Genomic DNA, 22,399 nt, shown 5'->3' on the forward strand with positions numbered 1-22,399 from the left:
GCCCCCAGGCTTCCTCAACATGGCTGCTCTCTGTGGCTCTTCTCCCCACCCCCCACCCTGGTCACCAGCATCCCATTCCTATATAACCCTGCCATTTTGGCCTTGTACCTCTTGGCCCCTTCACTCTTGTCTTCCTCTCTTTTCTCTCATGGCTCATGTTCAGGCCACTGTTTTCTCTCCCTGCTCTGGACTGTTCCAGGTGCTTCTGGCTACACTCTCCCTCGCATCTACAATAAAAGCCTTCCCCTCAACCATACCTTGGAGTGGCTATGTCCTCACCATACAGTTAGACAGTCAGGAATTACATAATAAAAAAATACCTCATACCCTCATCTGTGCCTACAGCTCCCCAGGGGCTGCTGACCTTGGCCCATTAGGAGGCAGCAGTCTCTCACTCAAGAGGGTACCTCAGGGCAAACTCAAGACAGGTAAACACGTACGTGACCCCATTTTCCAAATGAAAGGCCCCAGACTCAAAGATCACACAGCTGAGAAGCAGTGGCCTCAGGGTGCAGGCTCACTCCCGGCCAGCTCATGATTTACCTGGGAAGAGCTTGGCCCAGAACCCCCCTGTGCCCACTCCAGTCAGCCTTCAGGGTAGGCAAAGGGTTCTGCCATTCCCTTAAAGGGCCTGGCTGAGAGCCACTCTCTCTTCCTGCACCTATGGTGTTTCTTTTCTCCACGTTTACATGCGTGGCATCCCAGCATCCCTAGCAAGAAGCCCAGTAAATGTGCATTCAGAAGGGAGGGCAGTGCTTGAGCCCCACCTGCCAGCAGCCGCTCACATTTAATGACATTCATATGTTTTCCTAGGCTGAGCATGTCCTCACTTCCTCTCTTCCCCCAAGGCCCCGGTATATATTCTGCGATTCGCTTGAGTCTTGTACACAAAACTGCAGCCTCTGATTCTAGGAACCCCATCAAGGGAGCTCAGAATCAGCTCTGCAAGCGAGGTGAGGTGAGGCCCTTCACTGGCCAGGGAGGGCCATACTTGTCTGAAGTACTGGGAATTTCTGAAGCGGTATGGTGTGTGAATCCCAGCACTCGGCAGGGGTTCAGGGGTTCAATGCTGGTGTCAAACACATATTGGGCTATGGAGACCCTGTCTGTCTTAAAAAAAATAAAAAAAATAAAAAGCTTTTCGCCAGGAGACAGATGGGACTATGGGCCTGGAAGGAAGATAAAGCAGAAGAGGATACCACTGGACAGACAGTGAGCGAAGGTGAAAAGACATCAAAGAACAAAGGCACGGCTGGACCTTGGACACACAGATCCACAGCTTTGGAAGACGAAGAAGCAACCGCAGCAGAGAAAAGACGCAGGCGCGAAACAGACTGCAGGAGCCTCAGGAACGCCACCCTGTGCCTTCTGAAGGACCAAGAAGCAGCTCTAGAGACGGAAGATGACCAGGATGAAGACAGTGACATTGATGATGAAGAAGGTGACAATGAATAGGGTGAAGAAAATCTCCCAGCAGACCTAAAAAGATCCAACCCTAGCTCAGTGGATTTCACCCTAACAAACAGAGATGACGACCGTGCACTCAGGGTGACTTCTTTATGGAGCCTTTCACTGGAGAATGATCTGCTGGGCTAGGTCAACCAGTTACTGAGCAGTGACCTCCCAGAACAGGAGAAAGGGGCCTCAGGGAGGATCTGGGTGAGGAATCAATACATCAGTACAGTACGGAGCAATCATCACCCGTTTTGAAAAGAAGCCATGATTGTTTGCTTAGAAAATCCCAAGAAACTGAAGAAAAACAAACAAAAAGCTTCTCTGACTGATGTCTGGCTTGTTTCAGATACTGTGAGGAAGCCCCTAACCAGACAACTTGTCATGGTGTGCTTTGTTCTTGAAGCAACAGGTTGGCACTGGTTCTGCATACTGGAACATTTTAGATGGTTGATTTCAAGTAAGAGATGTTCAACTTACACTATGCTAAGGTAATAGTGGAAAAATGATATTTTGAAATAATATTAAAATTTCTTATGATCAGCTTTATAATGTAGAACTACTTGGTATTAAGAGCTTTATGCTTAAATATTAAATACAGTATTTAGTCCAAATTTATACTCTTGGGGCTTTGGGTTTTTTGTAAATTTTAATGCTACTTACATAACAAAAGGTCTTAATCAGTGAAAAAACAAAACAAAAATAAATAAATACCCCAGTTACCAGAAAGAATGAGCATGACAGAAAGTGCCAGGACATTCCAATGTGTGTCAATTATTTCATGAAATTTGAGTCAACACACTGAGACGTCCAGAGTGGACAGAACAGAGTCAAGGGATTCAACCTTAAAAGCTGATGCCCCAGCCAGGGCCCGGGCTCAGTACCGAGAGTTTGCCAATCACACACCAAGTCCTGGGTTTGAGCCCAGCATGGCAAGACAAAACAAGAAAACAACTCCCCATCAGTCTGTCCTCTCTTCCGTTGAGGTGACAGAATACAATTGAAAGTTGAACAGGAGGAGGAGGCAAGAGGGAGCTGAAGGAAATTCTATCCAGAAGGCAAACACAGTTAGGAGACAAGGATCCATGAGGCGGCCGGCCCCAAGGAAGTCATGAGCCTCACACTGGTCCCAGGTCAACTGGAACCAAAACCGGTGAAGAGTCTGGGTAGGAAGTGTGTGTTAATGGGTGGCCTGAAAACAAGACGGGGGAGTTGAGGTGTCTTGAATTTAGGCTTAAAACCCCGTTTCAGTTGCTGGTGGCGACTGCCCACCCCTGCCTTCAGGATGGTCTCTACGCCATGGCTACCACATACAGCTCCACTGAGGGTGGATGTAAACTCTCTATAGGCTGGAATACAAGCTTAGTGTTTTCCTTATGAGGGACTGGGAAGACAAGTGTTTGCCTCTGGCACAAAGCAGTAAGGAATGAGTGAGTGAATGCTGCCAATGCACACATTCACCAGTCCCCACTGGCTTTTGTGACAAACAAGGGACAGGCTCCCCTGCCCAGAGGCTGAGGACTTTCAACTGGCACATTGTGACAGCAAACTCCACGGGACAGTCAGGCAGGGGTTCAGGTTTCTCACCACCATTTCAGGTATATGAACACATCACGGCAGCTCTACAACGGTTCAGTGGGGACCAGCACCGCCCTGAGGTGCTACACACTCCTGAACGGCTACAAAGGCCTGTTTGTCGGACGTCTAAAAGGAACAAAAAAGTAAGTTCTTATACGTGCATTCCTGCAGGCAAATTATCATCTGGTGCAAGAGTGATATCACTTGTGGCATCTCAAAAACCAAGAGCAACAGTCACCTCGTCAAGTGCACTCAGCTGGACAGGCAAAGGTGTCCTGCACAAAACACCTCACTGCCCGCAGCTCTGAACGCTCAATAAATAACTACAAAGTAGGATCAAAACAGAAGCAAGTGCCTGGCCCTTGACCAGTGGTCCCAGGGTACCGCAAGGTGCCAGTGCCTTGTCCAGCCTGCTCTCCAGAACAGCTCTGTCCCTCTGCTCCAGCTGGTGGTGAGGGGGCCAGAGGCACCAGCTGTCACTCGCCATGGTCAAGGCCAAGGATCCGGTGAGGCTTTCTCCTTCATTCTCTCGCAGGTCCAGCCTGGTCCTGGATATGTATCTCCGTCAGGCCTCACGCAGGGAACAGTTCAGGCGGGCTCTCTCCATAGCAGTACTTGGCTACGGGGTCACGGTACGTGTTCTCGTGCTGCACGCTCTGTTGGCGAGGGGAGACAGGAGCATGTTAGAGAGGGCCAGCTGCAGAGACAGCCACGCACTCCCCACCCACTCCTCCACCTCCTGGGTGCCTAGGGATTTAGAGGAGCTTTCTAGAATCGAGTAGGATTCTTAGTGCTGAATGTCACGAAGACAGACAGACATCACTGCACCATTTCTTCTTTTGTCTACCAGGGAGCTTTTGAGCAACCTGGCTCAGACTGGGCATTGTCAGATTACTTTTCAATCCATCCGAACTGGGGCCTGGGGATGTGGCACAGCTGGCTGAGTGCTTAATATGCATGAAGCCCAGCACCTCAGACAACTGGGCGGAGTGGTCACACGTGTGATCCCAGCATACCCACAGCAGCATAGTGAACTTGAGACAAGGGCAGGTGAGATGGCTCGGGGCTAACACGGCGCTTGCTTCCAAGCCTGAGGACCTCAGTTCTAGTCCCAGGACCCACATGTGGTGGCACACCCACACGCATACACAATAATAATACAAAAAGGACACAAACAAAGCTGAAACAGATGGAGATAAAGTTGGATCCGCACCTGAGGGAGCCAGTCCCTGGCGGGGTGACGCCACTTCAGACAGCAGCCATGCACAAAGGCTTGTGCCAAGCACCCTCCCTGAGAGCTCCTCTGGCTAGGCGCAACAAGTGAAGTTCAGCCCAACCCCCAATGGTGGACTTTCAGCAACTTCTTGTTATCTGATTATATTGAGTTTTTGGCTGGTTTACAGTTCATTAGTTAGCTATGCACCATATCAATACCACTTAACAGACCCATGCAGCCCTGTCTCTGGGCACACGAACCAAGAGGTCATTGAGAACTGTCTCTCCATGCAAGACAGGAAATAACTTCCAGCTGTCAGCTACAGGAAGCTGCCATGTCAGTTCCCCCTTCCCAGCGCTAGCAGCCAGGAAGAGCAAGTGAATCCTCAGACTTCCCTTTCCACCCACCCGTTCACCTGGGGCGCCCCCCAATCAGCACCAGCTGATCCAGGGTGTTCTTACAGTAAAGCAGAGATAGAAAGGGGGATCAAGAGACACAAATCCAAAGCCTACAGAGTGCCAGAGACGGACATGGGTCGGTTACCTGAGAGGAGTGTGCTTGTGTGAAGGACACATGTGGTCCGCAGCAGTGTCGAGTGCCCAGCCACAGAGGCAGCAGGGAACTTGGGCAGGTAAGATGGCTTAGCATGGAAAGGTGCTTGCTGCCAAGGCAGAGGATGACCTCAGGACCCACAAGGGGTAGGGACAGAACTGACATTCCCTGTTCTGACCTGTATCCGTGTACCTCCCTGAGCTCAGAATAAATGTAAGAGGGTCAATAAATAAAGGTGGGGGACAGAGGGCCCCCCACCAGGGCACTCCCTGCCTGGCAGGCGCATGCCAGGAGAGCAGAGCCCTCAAGGGTATAGTGTGTGTTCACCCTACAAGCCTCAGATGGGCTTAATACCCACCTGCTCTGCCCTCAGATCCTAAAGCAAACCATAACTATGCCCCAGGATGATCACTGGTATGGATCTGCATATCTCACCCCCAATACAGCAGAACACAGTGTCAATGAAGCCCCTTTCCACCCTGGCTCTGCCCAGAGCGATGGGCTAGTGCTCTCCAGTTCTGCCTCCCTCCTGCCTCCCCAGCATCACTTCTGACCTGAGACGAGGTCCTGCATTTAGCCAAACATAGTTCGAAGTGGTCTTCGACTGCCATGAAGAGGTTCTGGAAGGCCACAGCTGCCCGGTTGAGGAAGTGCTCCAGTAGAAGTTGCTATGGAAACAAGGAATTCAGCACTGGTAGTAACTGCTGGCCAAGCCAGCCCATGGGGAGGGCAAGAGGGAGGGAGTCCAGTCTCTCATTCACCAGATACTGGTTAGCAATAACATGATCCTCTCTGAAAAGGAACTGTGAATTGGAGACCAGCTCCTCTCTCAGGAGAGGCAGATGCACCCACGGTGCACCGCAAGAGGTGCCTAGCTTTCCCCCTAAAAGGCGAGAAGACAGGGATGGGGAGCTGGAGCCCGTACCTTGCTGGGCTGCAGACAGCAGGAAACACAGTGCTCATAGGCTTCGCAGCAGCCATTGGCCAGACACCCATCGCAACAGAACTGCTTTGTGCTGAGGGCACTGACGTCACAGCAGCCATTTGCCAGCAGGTCCTTCCTCTCACAGACATAGCCTGAAAACCAGAGATGAAGCTTAGCAGGAAACTAGCAGCCTGTGTGAAAAACCAACTGCATGGGAAGAAGCGGGGCAGGAGCCAGTGCATCCTGAGCACCAGGACTGGAAGTAGACGCAACATGCCCAGGGCTCCACCTGGGCAGAGGATGATGGGAAGCCGGACTCTTGACTCATCGATAGATCCACATTATCACTATGCTCAGCCACTTTCCAGTCTGCTGGGAAGTGTGAGCTTATCACCATGCCAACACCCATGTGGTTGGGGTGCTAACATAGGCAAGCAATCTTTCACCTGGGCCTCTTCAAAGTCCTGTCTAAGGCAGGAAACAGCAAGGCAATACCTAATTTGGTCCATAACTGAGAAACACCCATCACAAAGATGCACATCCAGTGTCAGCCAGTTCCCTGCACCCTTTCTTGGCAAGACAGAAAAATCTAAGTGTAAGCCCATGAGGGCCACTGCCCCACCCCAGATGCTGCCAGTGGCCATTTAGGCTCGAATGTATGTGTGTGGGCCCTCAAATGTGTGCAGGGACCCATGGGTGTGTGTGGCAGCACTCGGATGTATACAGGGGGCCTCAGGTATTTGTGTAGGCCCTCAGGTTGTGTGCAGAGGCTCTCTGGTGTGTGTGTGTATGTGTGTGCGCACGCCTGTGCCCTCAGGTGTGCATAAGGCCTTCAGTGTGTGCAGAGGCCCTCGTGTGTGTGTGTGTGTGTGTGTGTGTGTGTGTGTGTGTGTGTGTGTGTACCCTTAGGCATGCATGTGGGCCCTCAGGTGTGTGCAAGGGCCCACTGGTGTGTTTGTGTGTGGACCTTCAGGTATGTGTGTAGGCCCTCAGGTGTATGCAGGGGACCCTCAGGTGTGCAGCAGCTGGTCGCAATCAGCCCATCTGAGTACCCAAGCTCTGTCCTCAGAGAATGAGGCTGATGGAGGATAACTTGTTTTTAGAACTGCTCTGGAAAACAAGGTCTGTGTAGAAGCAGGCGGCGCTGGCAGAACACTGGCGACGATCAGGGACACTAGAGAGCCCTCACTCAATACTTGGGAGACCAGGAGAGAACCATGTCCACCACCTGGGAGCTGGCGGCTTCTGTTGTTTCTGCTTCTGCAGCTCCCGAGTGAAGAGAGAAGCATTCTGATGTCCTAGTGAATGCTTCCTTCCCAGCTGCCCGCACTCATGCTGTTGACAAGTATTCTAAATGGAATTCCCAGAGAGCCAGCACGTTCCCCAGGATTCTACTCACAGCACGGCAACTCTCTACCAAAGAGATGGGCAATCTCTAGCATCCCATATGCCCCTGCTGGTACCACCTCTCCTTTCCTTTGGGCAGCTCTAAGTTAGCCTCTCAGGCCTTTCCCTCGTCACTGCCAACTCGCAGCTCTCAGCTTTGAACTCTGGTGCTCACCTCTCCATGCCTAGGCCCAACTTCTGGGGAGAAGAGCTCACCCAGGCCTCTCACCGTGGATCATAAATCATGCACAAGTTACCGTTTCAATTATGTGTGCGTACCTGTGAGTGCAGATTCCTGCAGAGGCCGGAACAGGGCCTTGGATCCCAGGGGCTGAAGTTACAAGCCTTCCCTGGATGCTAGGAACAAACCCAGGACTCCTGCAAGAGCAGTCAGTGCTCTTGGCCACTCACCCATTTCTCCAGTCCCTCTATTTTTAGTTGATAAATAAAAACAAACAAACAAACAAAACAAGAAGCGGATGTAGGAATGGGGCATTATGATGTTTCAAGGTACATATACACCAGGCGGTGGTAGTGCACGCCTTAAATGCCAGTTCCTGGGATTCTGTAAGTTCCAGGCCAGCCTGGTCTACAGAGCAAGTTCCAGGCCAGCCAGGGCTGCGCAGGGAGACCCCGTGGTGCTTATCACCTCTGCGGATGTTATTTTCACCAAGTCCTGGGAGACCAGGGCTGGCAAATGTGTTGTTCTTGCCTGGGAAATTAACTTCCAGCCTTTGAAAGGTTTGTGACTCTAATTGGCTATCTTGTTTAACAGTGCTGTTACCCTAGCGACACAGTGGCACCTTGTTGCTGAATATCATCAACAGTTGCAAGTTTTCTTTATTAACCTGACCTAAATTAACCATTTGTCGCTTTCATAGAAGAATATGAAAAACTGCCACCTAATACTAAAACTCCCTGCTTTCTGAGTCTGTAGACATGTGCCTTGGACTCCAAGCCAGGCTCTGGTCAGTCTGTCAGCTAACTACTCTTGAGAAGCAACAGTCGTGTGCTCAGTTTCTTTTGTAATAAAAGGATTTTATAGGCCAGCAAGATGGTTTGGCCAGCGAAGGTGCTTCCCAACAAGCCTGACAACCTGAGTTCAATCCTGGGATCCACATGTGAAAGGAGAAAAACAACTATAAGTTGTCTTCTGACCCCCCCCCCCCACATACCCCAGACAGATAAACACACACTAAAAACAAAAACCAGAGAAACAAGATGAGGAAGCCCCATGTCTATGCCTGGTAGGAAGCGGCCTGGGACTGAGGCCAAGGCTGGATCTGTGGGCAGAGGGAACTGCTAGGAGTGTGGTCCTCAGCCAAGCTCCCCAGATGCTGCACAGTGCCTGGGATAGAGAGGAAGGTATGGAAGACAGACGTGGGCACCCCTGGAGACTAGCAAGAAGGGCAGAAGCATTGGGAGGCATGGCTATCAAACCTGGGCCCCGGGGCCCTGAGCGCAGGGAAGGGGGTCGTACCCAGCTCGTCCGTGATGAGGTGCTTCCCTTGGACAGAGTTCCGGCACTGGTTGCTGGGTCGGCTGCTGTTGCCTAGGTTAAACTGCACCTTCCACGGAATGGGCTGCTCACGGTCTTGAACCTGGAGGAGGCTCCGATCTCTCACTGCCCTCTCTTCCTGCAATGAGACCACAGCGGGGCAGAGAAAGGTTCAAGGTATTTTTCCTGCAATCTCACTGGCCCTAAAGGAACTTACACCCCTATCTCCTCACCCTCAGGCACAGGTGTGGCCTGAGCAAAGCCATGAGGAAATTGTGGCAATTTAAAGCTATCCTCCCCAAGTGCTGATGTGGAGGGCCCCAGAATCGGACAAAAGTCTACGGAATTCTGGGAAGAAAGACAAAAACAAACAAACAAACAAAAAAAACCTTAAATTTTTTTTTTTTTTTATCATTTACTCTCATGGTTGGTGTTTTAATTTTTTTTTTTTTTAGGTAATTTATTCAGATTATATCTCATTTGTTATCCCCTCACTTGTATCTTCCGTTCCCTCTCCCTCCCTCTTTCATCCTATTCCCCTCCCCTAGGTCTGAGACAGAAGGGGACCTCGTCACCCACTATAAGATCACAACGTATCAGGTCTCTTCCTGGTAGCCTGCTTACTCTTCTACTGAGTGTCACCAGGTCTCCCGACCAAGGGCAAGTGGTCTAATAGGGGCCAGCTAAGTTTTTAAACACTAAAACACACACACTATGGAACAGAACAAAGCCCCCAATACCTTCACAACCTGGAGGAAACTGTTATTCTGGTCACCTCAGACTGTTGCCTGACACTCTAGACCACAAGGCCTCAGCTGCATAAGTGACAAGTAGTACTCAGGTAGAAAAGTTGAGTGTGTATGGGCCGGTGGGCGGGGGAACGACAGGGAGTGACGAAGGTCCTTTGTGTGGGGGAAAAAAAAAAAGACGGGACAGTCATCCTTACAACTGCTTCAAGATGCCATTCACAACCCTCTGCCTAGCCAAGCCAGGAGAGGAGTGGCCCCAGGGGAGAGTCTGAATCCCTTCTTTCTCTCTTTCTCTTTCCCTCTCTCCCTTTCTCTCTCTCTCTATGGTTTTTCAAGACAGGGTTTCTCTGTGTAGCCTTGACTGTCCTGGACTCACTTTGTAGACCAGGCTGGCCTCGAACTCACAGTGATCCTCCTGCCTCTGCCTCCTGAGTGCTAGGATTAAAGGTGTGCGCCACCATGCCCTGCTGAATCCCTTCTCTTAGACAGGACCCACACCATTAACCCAGGAGGAAGGAGCCTAGCCGTGCTTCCAACTGCGAATGAATAACAAAAGAGCTGTAAGTGACCCTCTCCCAAGAGCTTGTTTTCCGCTTTTCATCCTGTAGTTAAGGCTTTGCCTGGAACTCACAGCACCCCTCCTGCCTCAGCCTCCTAAATGCTGGGATTATAGGTGTGAGGCACCATGACCTGTTGGCTTTGAAGGCTTTCAGGCAGCACCTCCCTCCTGCAGGGGCAGCCTGCCGGGTGCTGCCATTACAGGATTGTGGTGTGTGCCACCACGCCTACTGTGTCTTGATGGCTTACATTTAAGCATCACCAGAGTGGCTCTGTAACTAAGGAGACTCCTGTGTGTCTGACGGCAACACAGCTCAGAAAACCAGATCAGATCTTTGTAACTACTGCAGAAAAGCAATCCTAGAACTTAGCAAAACCTTGCTCTAGGAAACTTAGTGAGTGCCATCCTACAGAAACCACATGCTGAGCTTCCCCATAGCTCTGCTTCAGTGGCAGAAAACACACAGACACACACACACACACACACACACACACACACACACACACACACATGAACACACAGTACCATCAAACCTAGGTTCCATTGACACTGGTTCCATCAGAGCCGCCCTTCTGACGCTTCCTCCACGGGGACTCCTCTGTGCCCTACAAATGTTTACATGACCGTGGGCAGTCAGGAGTATAAGGCAGGTATATACAGCGCTGGAGAGAAGGCTCATCAGTTAAAAGCACTGGCTGTTCTTCTGGAGGACCTGAGTTTGGCTCCCAGACCCAGCGCTAGGTGGCTCACAGCTGCCTTCAACTCCAGCTCCAGGATCCTCTGCCCTCTGTGGGCATCTGCACTCATGTGCATATACCCCACACAGACACGAAAGCACACACAATTTACGATGTAAAAAGTTGTTTTAAAATAGTCCGTAATCATCCCTGGAATAATCTTCTTTTTCATTTTATATGAGAACACGGTGATTGTTAACAGTAGGAGGAACTAACTGATGTGGAGAAACTACACCATCCTTGCCGGCTTCCTGTTAAGATGTCCTTACTGGCCCCACAAAGAAAAGGTTTACTTAGGAAACAATGCATATCAACATGAAACTCAGAAACCCCAGCACTTACATACAAGTACATTTGTTTTCTGCATGCTCAACCCTGACCTCTGACCTAGTTTGCACTGGCGCCACCGTCAGTTGCTCCTGACACTAATTGGATAGTAAAACATTTCCAAGGACCCACATTATCTAGATAATCACATCTTCACGGATGCATAGTAATCCATCACGCTGATGGGCCATCACTGAGGAGGCACAGCCTCCACAGGCCAGCAACGGCCTCGGGAGGACACTGCAGTTCAGTGTGGAGCTCAAAGGCCTGTCAATCGCTTGCAGCAGTAAGTGCTGGACAGTGCCATACTCTTCCCCAAGGTCTGAAGAGCCATTTCAAGTGTCACCAGCACTTAGACAGACGACCTCTCCCCCACCACAAGCCCATCAGGACCGGACTCCTGCTTCTTTAGTGTGCTCAATGTAAAACAGTCTCTTCAAGAGGGCTTTCCCGTGCCCTGCCTCTCCTTTTTGTTTCTTTGAAAAGATACGGCTAGCAGGCACAGGGCAAGGCAGGTGACACAACTCAGTAGCCATAGTGCTCAGTTACAGAAAGGGGGAAGGGTGTGAGTGCAGGAACCCTGGGAAGCAGGGACTCCCTTGGGTGCACCCTGTGGCTCAGGAGCAGACTCTGAGCTGATGCCCAGTGCAGTGCATCCCAGAAGGATCTCCACCATAGGACTCCACTCCGGTAAACAGGAGGGCAGCTTCTCAGCCCCTGAACTTGCCACACAGGAATAGCCCAAACCTCCGCCAGGAGGACTATGTGGGTAAAGTATTGCTGTGGCTGTGCCCTGCAGAGCTTGCAGAAAGGGCAGGAGATGGGCGTCCATCCAGTGGGGTGTGGCTCTTCCCTGGAGAGTTCCCTCAGCTCTCCTGGGCTGTCTCACCTTCAACCTTTTCACCAAGTATGTGTGTTTTCTTCATTTAAGATCCACTCAAAGCTGAGTGTGGTGGCACACACTTGTAACCCAGTACTCAGGAGGCAGAGGCAGGTGAGTGACCATGGGTTCAAAGCCGGTATGGTCTGTCTACACAGAGAAACCTTGTTTCAAACAATAATTTTAAAAAAAAAATCCATTCAAAGGGGATTTTTACAAAGCGCCACACTTTAGTCTGTGCTCCAAGGGACTGCTGACAAGACAAAGGGTATGCATGTGACTCGGAGCCACCGAGCCCTAGAGATGTTCCGTGTCCACACAGACTCTGCAGGGCAAAGATGGCACCAGGAGTGAGCAGCAGCACAAGAGAATCTTCTTCATAAGTGTAAGCAGCTGCGGAGCCTGCACAGCTACTGCACACGGCCCCTCCGCACATGCTTCTAAAGGGCTAATTAGGAAGCGTGCTGTGTAGGGTTTTTTTTTTTTGGTAATTACAAGTCAAACGAGAGAAGTGTCCGGTGGAAGTGGTACAGCACTAGACTACATGGCACTGTTGACCTTAATCTACATAGAAGTCTCACCAAAGGAGGAGATACAGACAGAGGGCACCCCAGACAGCTGAAGCCTGACAACGGGGAATCACAGTGGCAAAGAATCATAAAGAACTTTTTTAAATGAGATTTATTTTTACTGCGTGTGTGTGTGTGTATGTGTGTGTGTGTGTGTGTGTATGTGTGTGTGTGTGTTGCACGCAGTAGCCAGAAGAAGGTGTTGAATCCCACAGAACTAGTGCTAGCAGGTGCTGGCTGAGAACAGAACCCAAGTCCTCTGCAAAAGAAGCAAGCATTGTTCACCACAGAACCATCTCTCTCCAGCCCCCAGAGAGTTTTTAAAGGCGGGGAAAAGCTTGTATGTTAAGTGAGGAGACAGTACACCTCAAGTGAGAGAAGCAAAAATATTCGGATAAAAGAGGAGGAAGAAACCACATAGGTATGTCGCAGTGCCCTTCTGCTGATGCGCTCTCTTGTGCCGTGTCCGTGCCAAGGCATAAGTCTTTGCTGGTAATCAGCCTGACCAGGGGCGAGGGCAGCTCTCTGCACTCACTACACAGCATATAATGCCTATGTGGTGGTTTGAATAAGAATAGTCCCCACAGGCTCAAGTATTTGGATGCATGTACTTAGTCCTAAATTGGTGGAACTGTTTGAGAAGGATTAGGAGGTGTGGCTTTGTTGGAGGAGGAGTATCACTGGGGGTGGTGCTTTGAGGGTTTAAAAGCCCAAGTTAGTGCTCTCTGCCTTGTGGTTGTGGATCAAGATGTGAGCTCTCAGCTAGTGCTCCTGCACTATGCCTGATTGCCTGTTGCCACGCTTCCAGCCATGACGGTCACGTACTCTAACTCTCTGAAACTGTAAGCTACAAACAAACAAACAAACAAACAAACTCTAAGTCGCCTTGGTCATGGTGTATAATCACAAAAATAAAAAAGTAATGCAGACAACCTACAACAATCTCCACAGGTAACCACTTTCCAGCAGAACCCACAAGCCTACCCTCCCTCCCACTCCCACAGCAGATGGCAGGAACCTTGGGAGTAGACTTCAGTGCCCGCTCTCCCTCCACCCCTGTGCAGTGCTGTGCCCAGGTCACCTGGCGCCACTCACCATCCCCAACCCTCTCCCCTGATGGCATCCTCTCCTCCACTCCCATCTCTAACAATTTAAATTATCCCCTAAAGCATTAATTAGGATGAAAACCAAAGAAAAGAGACATTCAAGGATCCAAGGCAACCAGGTCAGCACCTGTCTGGGCAGAGGTTGCTACACAAACTTGAAGGGATGCAGAGCCAAGGAACCCAGGGGACTTCTGTGTGCCACAGCCTCCTCTCCGTCTTCGTAAACACCTCCTCTTATCACCTCCACTTCAGATGAGAGCTGGATGCCAGGCCAGGTGAGACAAGCTAGGCACCAAGGAGCAAGGGTGCAGTCAGCCAAGCCAGAAACCAGTGGGACAAGACTGACTCACAAAGGCAGAACATGGAGGAAGGCCTGCGTGAGAATAGTCCAAGCCACCGAGGACCACAGTCAGAGCTCATGTCTACAAATGGAAGACTAAAACACGCTTCTGAAAATATCCACTTCAAGTATTTAGTCATTAATAAAAGGTAATGATGAACGTATGACATACTAGCAATTGGTTTTTTGTCTGTCTGGTTGGTTTTGGTTAAAGATGCTTTTAAAAAAGAATTACAAGCTGGATGATGGTCTATGTCTTTGATCTCAGCACTTGGGAGACAGAGGTAGGTGGATCTTGTGAATTTGAGGCCAGTTTGGTCTACTTAGTGAATTCCAGACCAGCCAGGGCTACATAGTGAGATCTCAACACACACACACACACACACACACACACACACACAGTGATGAGTCAGAGAGTTGCTCAGTACCATCTCAGGACAGCTTTATGCTCGCTCAGCTGCTGGTCACTATGGACTGGATTGGGTGGGAATCCCACCCTCTGAGGAGGCCGAGACAGCTCTACATATAACCATGGGTGACACTGCACCATACTTGGCACTAATTTCTATACCAAAACTTGACAAGTTTATCCCAGTGTGACCATTGGGGAAGCAGCCACGAGGAGCCTCAAAAAATTGGGCAGAGTACTCAACTTCTGGCCCAGCAGTTCATTCCCTAGGTGGCATCCATGAGTTATGAAAACACGTCCGCACAAAAACTCCTAAGTGGGTGTTCTTTGCCAAAAGATGAAACCCCAGTGCCCTCCAGAGACGAACACACTGCTGTTACATCTGCTTACAGGGGAACACTGGGGTCATGAAGATAACGCAGGTGGATCTAAAAGTGGCACAGCAGTTATAAAAGATCCCATGTTATAAGAGTCCATATAATATGGACTACTCAGGATGGGGACAGAAAAGATGGCTCAGGGGTTAAAGCGCTTGCCACGGAAGCTGGATGGCCGGTGTTTGACTCTTGGCGGGCCACTGAGATGGCTTAAGGAATGGAGGTGCTTGCCACCAAGCCTGACACCCTGAGTTCAACTCTTGGGGACCCACATGATGGGAAGGAAGAACTCACTCCCAAAAGCTGTCCTCTCTCCTGCCTTCCCCACAACACTACACAAACACACACAGTGAAAACAAATGCAATACTTTTGTTTGTTTGTTTGTTTTTAAACAGCAAGTAGATTGGAGATTGTTTAGGGCTGAGAGGGAGGGAAAGTCTATGAAAGTGCCCTAAATTGTGATTGCGGTTAACAGTTACCTCACTGTGACCTTACTAAAGCCACTGGCTGCACACTCAGGTGAGCCACGTCTCAATGGGCACACATGGACTCTGAGCACAGCCTAACCATCCCACAAGCACTGTCAGAGCAATGTCCTGCTGTGAACAGATCTGCCCAATGGCGACACACTTCTGTCACATTATTCCCCAGAACCCCGTTCACATCACAGCTGGTGGAAGTTAACAAGCTCAGGGCAGGAAACACGGTCTCCAAGGGTCTGATTTCCACTTGGAAGCTTGCGTTTTATCTGTCAGTGGAGAACATCAGCTGTCTTTTGAGGGAGCAGGCTATCTCCGTTCAAGCAAAAGTCTGATGATGAAACCATTTACTACACACTCCTCTAGGTGAAAAGAGGTGGCTAGTTTAGCTTGTAACTCAACTGGCCGGAGTTCAGCATGCAGGAGGCAGCACGGCCTGCCTAGCTCCCACCACAGCGCAGAGCAGACAGGAGTTTAAATTTAGTCCACTTTCCCTGCTTCCTTCTCAGTGAGCCGGCTTCCGTACTTGCAGACCACACTCCAGGAACTGGTCAGCTAGGTTACTCTGAGAAACTACGCTCCAGGAGCTTAGCATAAGATCAATTGTTTGTTTGTGCCATGAATGCCCCACAGTGAGCACCAGTGAGGGGGAGGGAGTTAAACTCATTTTCACGTGGGCTAGGCTCACCCTGGCCCTCTGAGGCCAGTGAGGCCGGAATGAGTGAGAACCCTGAAGGGAAGTGCAGGAGGCACAAAGTGAAGGACGGAAGTCATCAGACACCTTCTAGATGCCACCAGCCTGGCATGCAGACCTGTTTTCTCTAGCGAAGCCAAAAGAAAGGTATATGCTTGAAATCTTATGTGTTTTTACGACCATCCTCCACCCCTAGACACGCCTTTTTGGAACTCATAATGTAGTTTATGTCACTATATAGACTCACATAGATCTGCCTGCCTTGCCCTCCCAAGTGCACTACCGCTCCTGGGATGATCCCATTTTTAAAAACACTGCACACAGGATGTCACCCTGTCACAAATGAAGAACCTCAGTCTGAAAGTCTGGGTGGGTCTGTATCACATTCACCACCCAGGCCTCCTCAAAGAAGTCTTATTCCTAACCACGCCTAGGTCTTATAAAAAAGGTCACTCAGCAGAGAAGAAATATGGCCACAGGACCTGCGGATGAGGCAGATGGGCAACACCCAGCCTGCGGTGTTGAGGCCAAGCAACACAGGAAGAAAATAGTCTTAAACCAAAGAATGGAAGAGGTAGAAGATACTGATCAGTTTCAGGCAAAGTAATCCTGACAGCCTGCAAGAGAATGCTCCAAGAGCCTCGCAGAGAGTGCTCCAAGAGTCTCACAGAGAGTGCTCCAAGAGCCTCATAGAGAGTGCTCCAAGAGCCTCACAGGAGAGTGCTCCAAGGGCCTCACAGGAGAGTGTTCCAAGGGCCTCACAGGAGAGCGTTCCAAGAGCCAACAGGAGTGCTCCAAGAGCCAACAGGAGAATACTCCAAGAGCCAACAGGAGAATGCTCCAAGAGCCAACAGGAGAGTGCTCCAAGAGCCAACAGGAGTGCTCCAAGAGCCAACAAGAGAATACTCCAAGAGCCAACAGGAGAGTGCTCCAAGAGCCAACAGGAGAGTGCTCCAAGAGCCAACAGGAGAGTGCTCCAAGAGCCAACAGGAGAGTGCTCCAAGAGCCAACAGGAGAGTGCTCTAAGAATCAGAATTGAGACACAGGTAGAAGCTGTACTCCGTACCATAGGGCAAGAGCAGAGGCTGACAGCACAGGCTGGCTGGGGTATGCAGAAGCATGCCTCCATTCTTTTTGGGTACCATTTCACAACCTGACAGTACATCCTACCAGCCACTTCTAAGACCTGTATTTCAGATGAAACCCAGATGGGCAGCAAGCACATGACAGTCCCAGGGCCAACCGAGTTGTGTGTAGCTACCCACTTGGACCTGACTGTCCACCCCAAACCCAGATTCAATACTAACCCTTCACTCCCCAAGATGACATTAGCGGATAGTGACATCACAGATTGAGAAGTGGAATGTTTCCTAGGCAACCAGAATTCTGTGAGGTCATGGGGTGTAGTCCCCAGGAACGGACTGGTACACTGGAGAGGGGTTGCAGGGACCTTTGTGCATTCTCTACTCTCTGTGAGAATAAAGCCAGCCAGGAGTGCCCATCACACGCAGAATCTGTTGGCACCCTGATCTGGGACCTCCCAGGTATCAAGATGCATGTGTGCTGTTTAGGGCAGCAGAGCCCAAGGTGGTGTTTCAGTAGCCCACACTAAAAATACAAGTTCATCTCACCCTCATGGGACTTGATTCTCTCACAGGTTCTGCACATCTCCAGAGAGTTCAGTCATCTGTGGGCCAGAGACACCATCATGACAATTGGACAGCACAGGTTAGCAATGATTATCAGTGCCTCTGGCCTCAGAGGAAACAAAACAACAACAACAACAACAAAACCAGATCTAGGGGTTTCATAATGCACCCCGTATAGTCTTAAATCTCAAGTTAAAAAAGAAAAGAAAAAAGATGGGCAGTGGTGGCGCACACCTTTAATCCCAGCCCTCAGGAGGCAGAGGCAGGTGGACGTCTGAGTTTGAGGCCAGCCTGGTCTACAGAGCAAATTCTAGGACACGCAGGGCTACACAGAGAACCTCTGTTTTGAAGAAGAAATAGAAAAGATACCTACAATCCACCCTCACCCCCTGCCCACATACACACAAAGTAGTTAAAATGTGGCTCTAAGGAAGGTGGCCAGGTAGACAGCATCTTAACCAAGATTTTTTTCAAGAGGGAATAAACTGCCTGAGAAGAGACGTTGTCACCTCAACCAGGAAGACTCACTTGAATCAGTACCTGGTCCCCAGGAGTGCCTAGCCGTCCTAGGAGTGGGGGCGGAGATGAAGGCCAGAGTGTGTGAACAAGACACAGGGGTCTCTGTTCTCAGGAAAAGTGTGTTGAAAAAGAGGGCGAGGTGACACAGAAGCAAACACACAAACAAGAAATGCCAGTGTAGTATTTACCCTGAAGGTGAGTGGCCAGACGGTGGGCAAGGAGACTGCATGACATTGGGTCACCCGGCATGGCCTGAGTCACTAACTATGGTCACTTAGGGCTCAAAGTGACCGAAAGCAATTCAGTCATACAGAGAACTCGAACAAGCTCTCTTTGCTTGAACAAAGAGCTACACGTCTGGGAAGGCCTGTGGCGGAAACCTCGTCTAGACTATCTCCCCTGTCGCTGCACGGAGAATAGACTAAGAGACCAAAGGAAGAGGACCTGGTAGGCTACTCCATCAGTGCAGGCAATAGATGGGCATGTCCTGGCCCTGAGGGGAGAGCAGAGATCATTCAGGCAAGTGAATAAGTCCAGGGCATTGCAGAGTCAGAGCCAAGATATTGGGGACAGGAGTGACAGAAAGAAAAGAATAGCATAACTGTGTGAACAGTAATGTCACTTAGTGAGACGGTACAAAACCGGCAAGAGGAGCAGAAAGATTTCTGTTATGGGCGGGGGCAATGGAGACTAAGACCAGAGTCTGGGAAACAGAGACAGGAGGATTACAGGGTCAAATCTGGACAAGACAGTAAGACCCTCTGAGGGGGGTGGGGTGGGAGATGACGTAGACAAAGGGGAAGAATTTGAGGCCCTCTGGACTGGTACAGACTTGAGTAACATACTGAGATGTTATGAAATACAGAGGAACAACAGGGCTTGGTCCACCGGAGCAGATATAGAGAGGTAGCCTGGGGTCAGTCCCAGCACGTGCAGAGGTCTACTAGACAGAGGAAACAGCATGGGGTAGAGAAATGGGTCTGAAGACCAACTGCTCACGTGAATACACACATCCCTGCAACACTTGGCTTGTGCCTAAGCAGGTGGGATGCACTTTCTTTCCTCCTTTCATAGCTCTCCTGCCTCCCAAAAGCTTAGGCGACATTTACTTTTATTCACATATTATCCATCTATATTTAATGCATGAACTTGACCTCTGAGAACTCCATCAGGACAGTGGCCCCACTCAGTCCTTCCGGAGAAGTTGGGGAGAGAGCTGAGCAAACATTTCCTCAATGAGAGTTTAAGTAGCCCTTAAGCTCTGGGCCTCTAGCCATTAAGAAGTGGAAACAAGCCCAGCATGCCTTTAATCCCAGCACTTGGGAGGCAGAGGCGGGCGGATCGGCTGTGAGTTCGAGGCCAGTGTGGTCTACAAAGCGAGTCCAGGACAGCCAAGGCTACACAGAGAGACCCTGTCTTGAAAAAAGAAAAGAAAAGAAAAATAAAAGGAAACAAAATTGCAATGAGAAGGTACATTCCCCACCTGTGTTACAAGGCAGAAAAGAGAGACTACAGCAGGATACAAAGACTATAACATGTGATACATAACTGTGATACATAAAAATTGAGGATGAAATGCAAAAGTAAAGTAAAAAAGGATCAAAGGCTAGATGGTAGCCCTGAAAGGAAGAGGAGGCAGTTGACCCGCAGAATGTAACTCTGTCAAAGTTGGTTTCTAGGCAAATTTTGGGTACTGTTTCCTATTAAAGCCAGACTCACCAGGCAAGGTGGGGCAAGCCTGTAATCTCAGCATTTGGGAGGCAGAGGCAGGTGTATTGCTGTGAGTTCGAGGCCAGCATGGTCTACACAGAATGACTATGTCCTTATCTTAAAAAAAAAAAAAAAAAAAAAAAAAAAGCCGGAATTCTCACTCAGTACAAAAAAAGAAAAGAAAAGAGGTTGAGAAATGAGGGTAAAAATCCACCCAAGCAAGTTCTGCACAACACGGGGCACCTCCAGAAGCCTGTTGGGCCACCCAGGTGGACTTAGCACAAAGCCCTTGGCCACTTCCTGACCTAGACATCCTGCACACTTGTCCACCGAGAGGCTCGGGGCTGTGCGGAGACGGAAAGGTGCCAGGGAAGGGTGCACAGGTCTGAGTCCCCGCTGGGCCTGGCCCTACCAGCGGGGTCTAACATAGGCGGAAGGTACAGCGACATGGAGTGGATGGATGTTCGCCCTCTCTGACCTTCCATGAGGCAGGCCTTCGATGCACAGGAGGCTAGGAGGGAAAAGTCAAGAGGACAGGGGGGCCAGACAGTCAGACGGGGAGGAGGACTACAGGGGGAGGAGTCCTGGATGACCCAAGGACTGAAAGGAAGAGGATCGGAGGCTCAGAGGGAGGGAACTGAAAGGTTGCGTATCAGGAGGACTCCAGGAGGAGGAGCATCAGCGGAACAGAGGAGGATAGGGGATGATCGAGGGTCGGAGGAAGTGTGAGGACTTCAGATCAAGAAAGGAGGGTGGGAGGGAAGAGGGTTGGAGGGCAGAGGAGGACGAAGGACGGGAGGGAGGAAGGCTGGAGGAGGAAGAAGGGTCAGAGGGACAGAGGTCCCGAGCGCAGTCGCTTACCTGCTTGAAGGTACTGCTGAGGAAGTAAACCAGCGAGAGCCCGAAAACCAGGGCGAGCACCCAGCGCTTGCGCAGGAGCCGGCGCCACAGCAGCGCCGCAAGGTTCAGCATCCCGGCAGGGCGCAGGCGCAGAGACGACCCCGCGGCATGACCCCCTAGGTCGCTCTCAACACTGCCTAGAGTCCCCGCGGCAGGCCCGCCAGCCACGTGATCCACTTCACGCCCCCCCCGGCCCCGCCCAGTGACGCTGCAACCGGGCCCCTCCATGACTCTTCGCCATTGGTCCCTCCGAAGACACGGATTTCTATTGGCTCAATCAGGAGGCAGGGGCGGGCCATCGCAGAGGCAGGCCTTGCTGTGTCGGGGTCCTAGCGCCGACACTGCTCCCTCTGCCAAGCCGGCGGAAGTCACGTGTCGCCCGGGCCGGGCCAGGGATTGGCAGGGTTGTATTAACAGAGGCCGTGATTGCTGAAGTATCTGGCAGGTAAACTAAGGCGAGGCTCGCAGGACGCTACCCTATGGCCGTGAGAGCCAGGCCAGAGAAGCGCTTCCCTGCGGGCGCGGTGCAACTCGGGACCGGCCTGGGGATGTCGCTTTGGTCCGTCCTGTAGGGTCGGTGTGACCTCATAGGGAGGGCCAGGCTGTGGGGAACCAGGCGCTTCATTCATTCATTCCATTGCATCCTGAGTGCAAGATACGGTCCAAGATTTGATACGAGGATAGTTGTACCGCCTGCTTGCAGCAGAGTCTCGGGCATTTCATTTAGGACGTTGTGTCAAGCTTTATTTTCCCCGAGGAGGAGTTGTGGGGCCAGGGGGGAATATTAGGCCAGATTGCAAATTCTTGGGGCATGTTACATGATGACCTTTCTTTATGAAAATGGCGGGGTTGAGGGTGTAGCTCTCTGATGGAGTGCTTGCCTGTGTATGAAGATGATGCTAAGGAGTCATTCCCAGCTCATTTAACCTTCCAGAAAAAATAGACCCCTTAGCTGTACAGTGGCTTCCTAGGTGGATGGTCCTGAGAAAACTGTGCAGAATTCAGAAGCTCTGGCCTTGTCTAAGAGATAAGAGATGGGTCTCTGTAGGGAAAGTAATCTAGGAAGCTGAGCCTGTTCATGGGAGCGTATCCTTTATTTGTTTAAAAATTTTTATTTTAAAATTAAGTGTGAAGTGTGGATTTGTGCATGTGAGTGCAGGTGCCCTCGGAGACCAATAGAGGGAGCTAGAGCTGGCGGTGTGGGGAGTTGTGAGCTGTCCCTGTGGGCGCCGGGACCTGAACTGAGGTTCTCTGCGGGAGCAGTATGCGCACTGAGATGTTTTTGCGGGCCCCATGCTTTCTTTCTTGGTCTTATATTGGTGTGGGAGGTGGGACAGGGTGCACAGGTCAATAGCTGGGGAAACGCGAAGTGATTTCATCTTTGTACAAATTCCCGGTCACCTTCCACCTCAGCAACGCTGAGATGGAGGAACGAACCGGATGCAGGAGCTCTCAAGGGGAGTAGTAGTCAAACCTGCCTGATTAGTGCTGTAAAGAAAGCGGCCCAGGCCGGGCATGGTGGCGCACGCCTTTAATCCCAGCACTCGGGAAGCAGAGGCAGGCGGATCGCTGTGAGTTCGAGGCCAGCCTGGTCTACAAAGTGAGTCCAGGATGGCCAAGGCTACACAGAGAAACCCTGTCTCGAAAAAACCAAAAAAAAAAAAAAAAAAAAAAAAAAGAAAAAAGAAAAAAGAAAAAAAAAGAAAGCGGCCCAGACCCAACAGGAAACAGGAAGGCTTCTGGAAGGAGGAGGTACCGTTTACCTCAAAGGAAGTAGCTGAGCAACC

The 22,399-nt window shown here is 50.6% G+C and overlaps 2 protein-coding genes across 2 annotated transcripts in view; one reads left to right on the forward strand and one right to left on the reverse strand.

Annotated features, from left to right (window-relative positions):
* Positions 1–3,578: 3,578 nt before the first annotated feature.
* Positions 3,579–20,762, reverse strand: Spring1 (SREBF pathway regulator in golgi 1). Its single transcript, XM_051161621.1, has 5 exons — positions 20,574–20,762; positions 8,590–8,746; positions 5,724–5,875; positions 5,353–5,466; positions 3,579–3,686 (listed from the first exon to the last, which is right to left on the reverse strand). The coding sequence occupies exons 1-5, from the start codon at positions 20,682–20,684 to the stop codon at positions 3,603–3,605; spliced, it is 618 nt and encodes a 205-aa protein (XP_051017578.1). The 5' UTR covers positions 20,685–20,762; the 3' UTR covers positions 3,579–3,602.
* A 236-nt stretch (positions 20,763–20,998) lies between these two features.
* The window catches only part of Rnft2 (ring finger protein, transmembrane 2), a 53,254-nt gene continuing 51,853 nt past the window's right edge, over positions 20,999–22,399 (forward strand). The window contains exon 1 of the mRNA XM_051161622.1: positions 20,999–21,057. The gene's annotated coding sequence lies outside the window, so the exon portion shown is untranslated. The remainder of the gene's footprint in view (positions 21,058–22,399) is intronic.

This window comes from Acomys russatus, chromosome 19 (assembly GCF_903995435.1).
Source record: "Acomys russatus chromosome 19, mAcoRus1.1, whole genome shotgun sequence".
In the NCBI taxonomy this organism is placed as follows: Eukaryota; Metazoa; Chordata; class Mammalia; order Rodentia; family Muridae; genus Acomys; species Acomys russatus.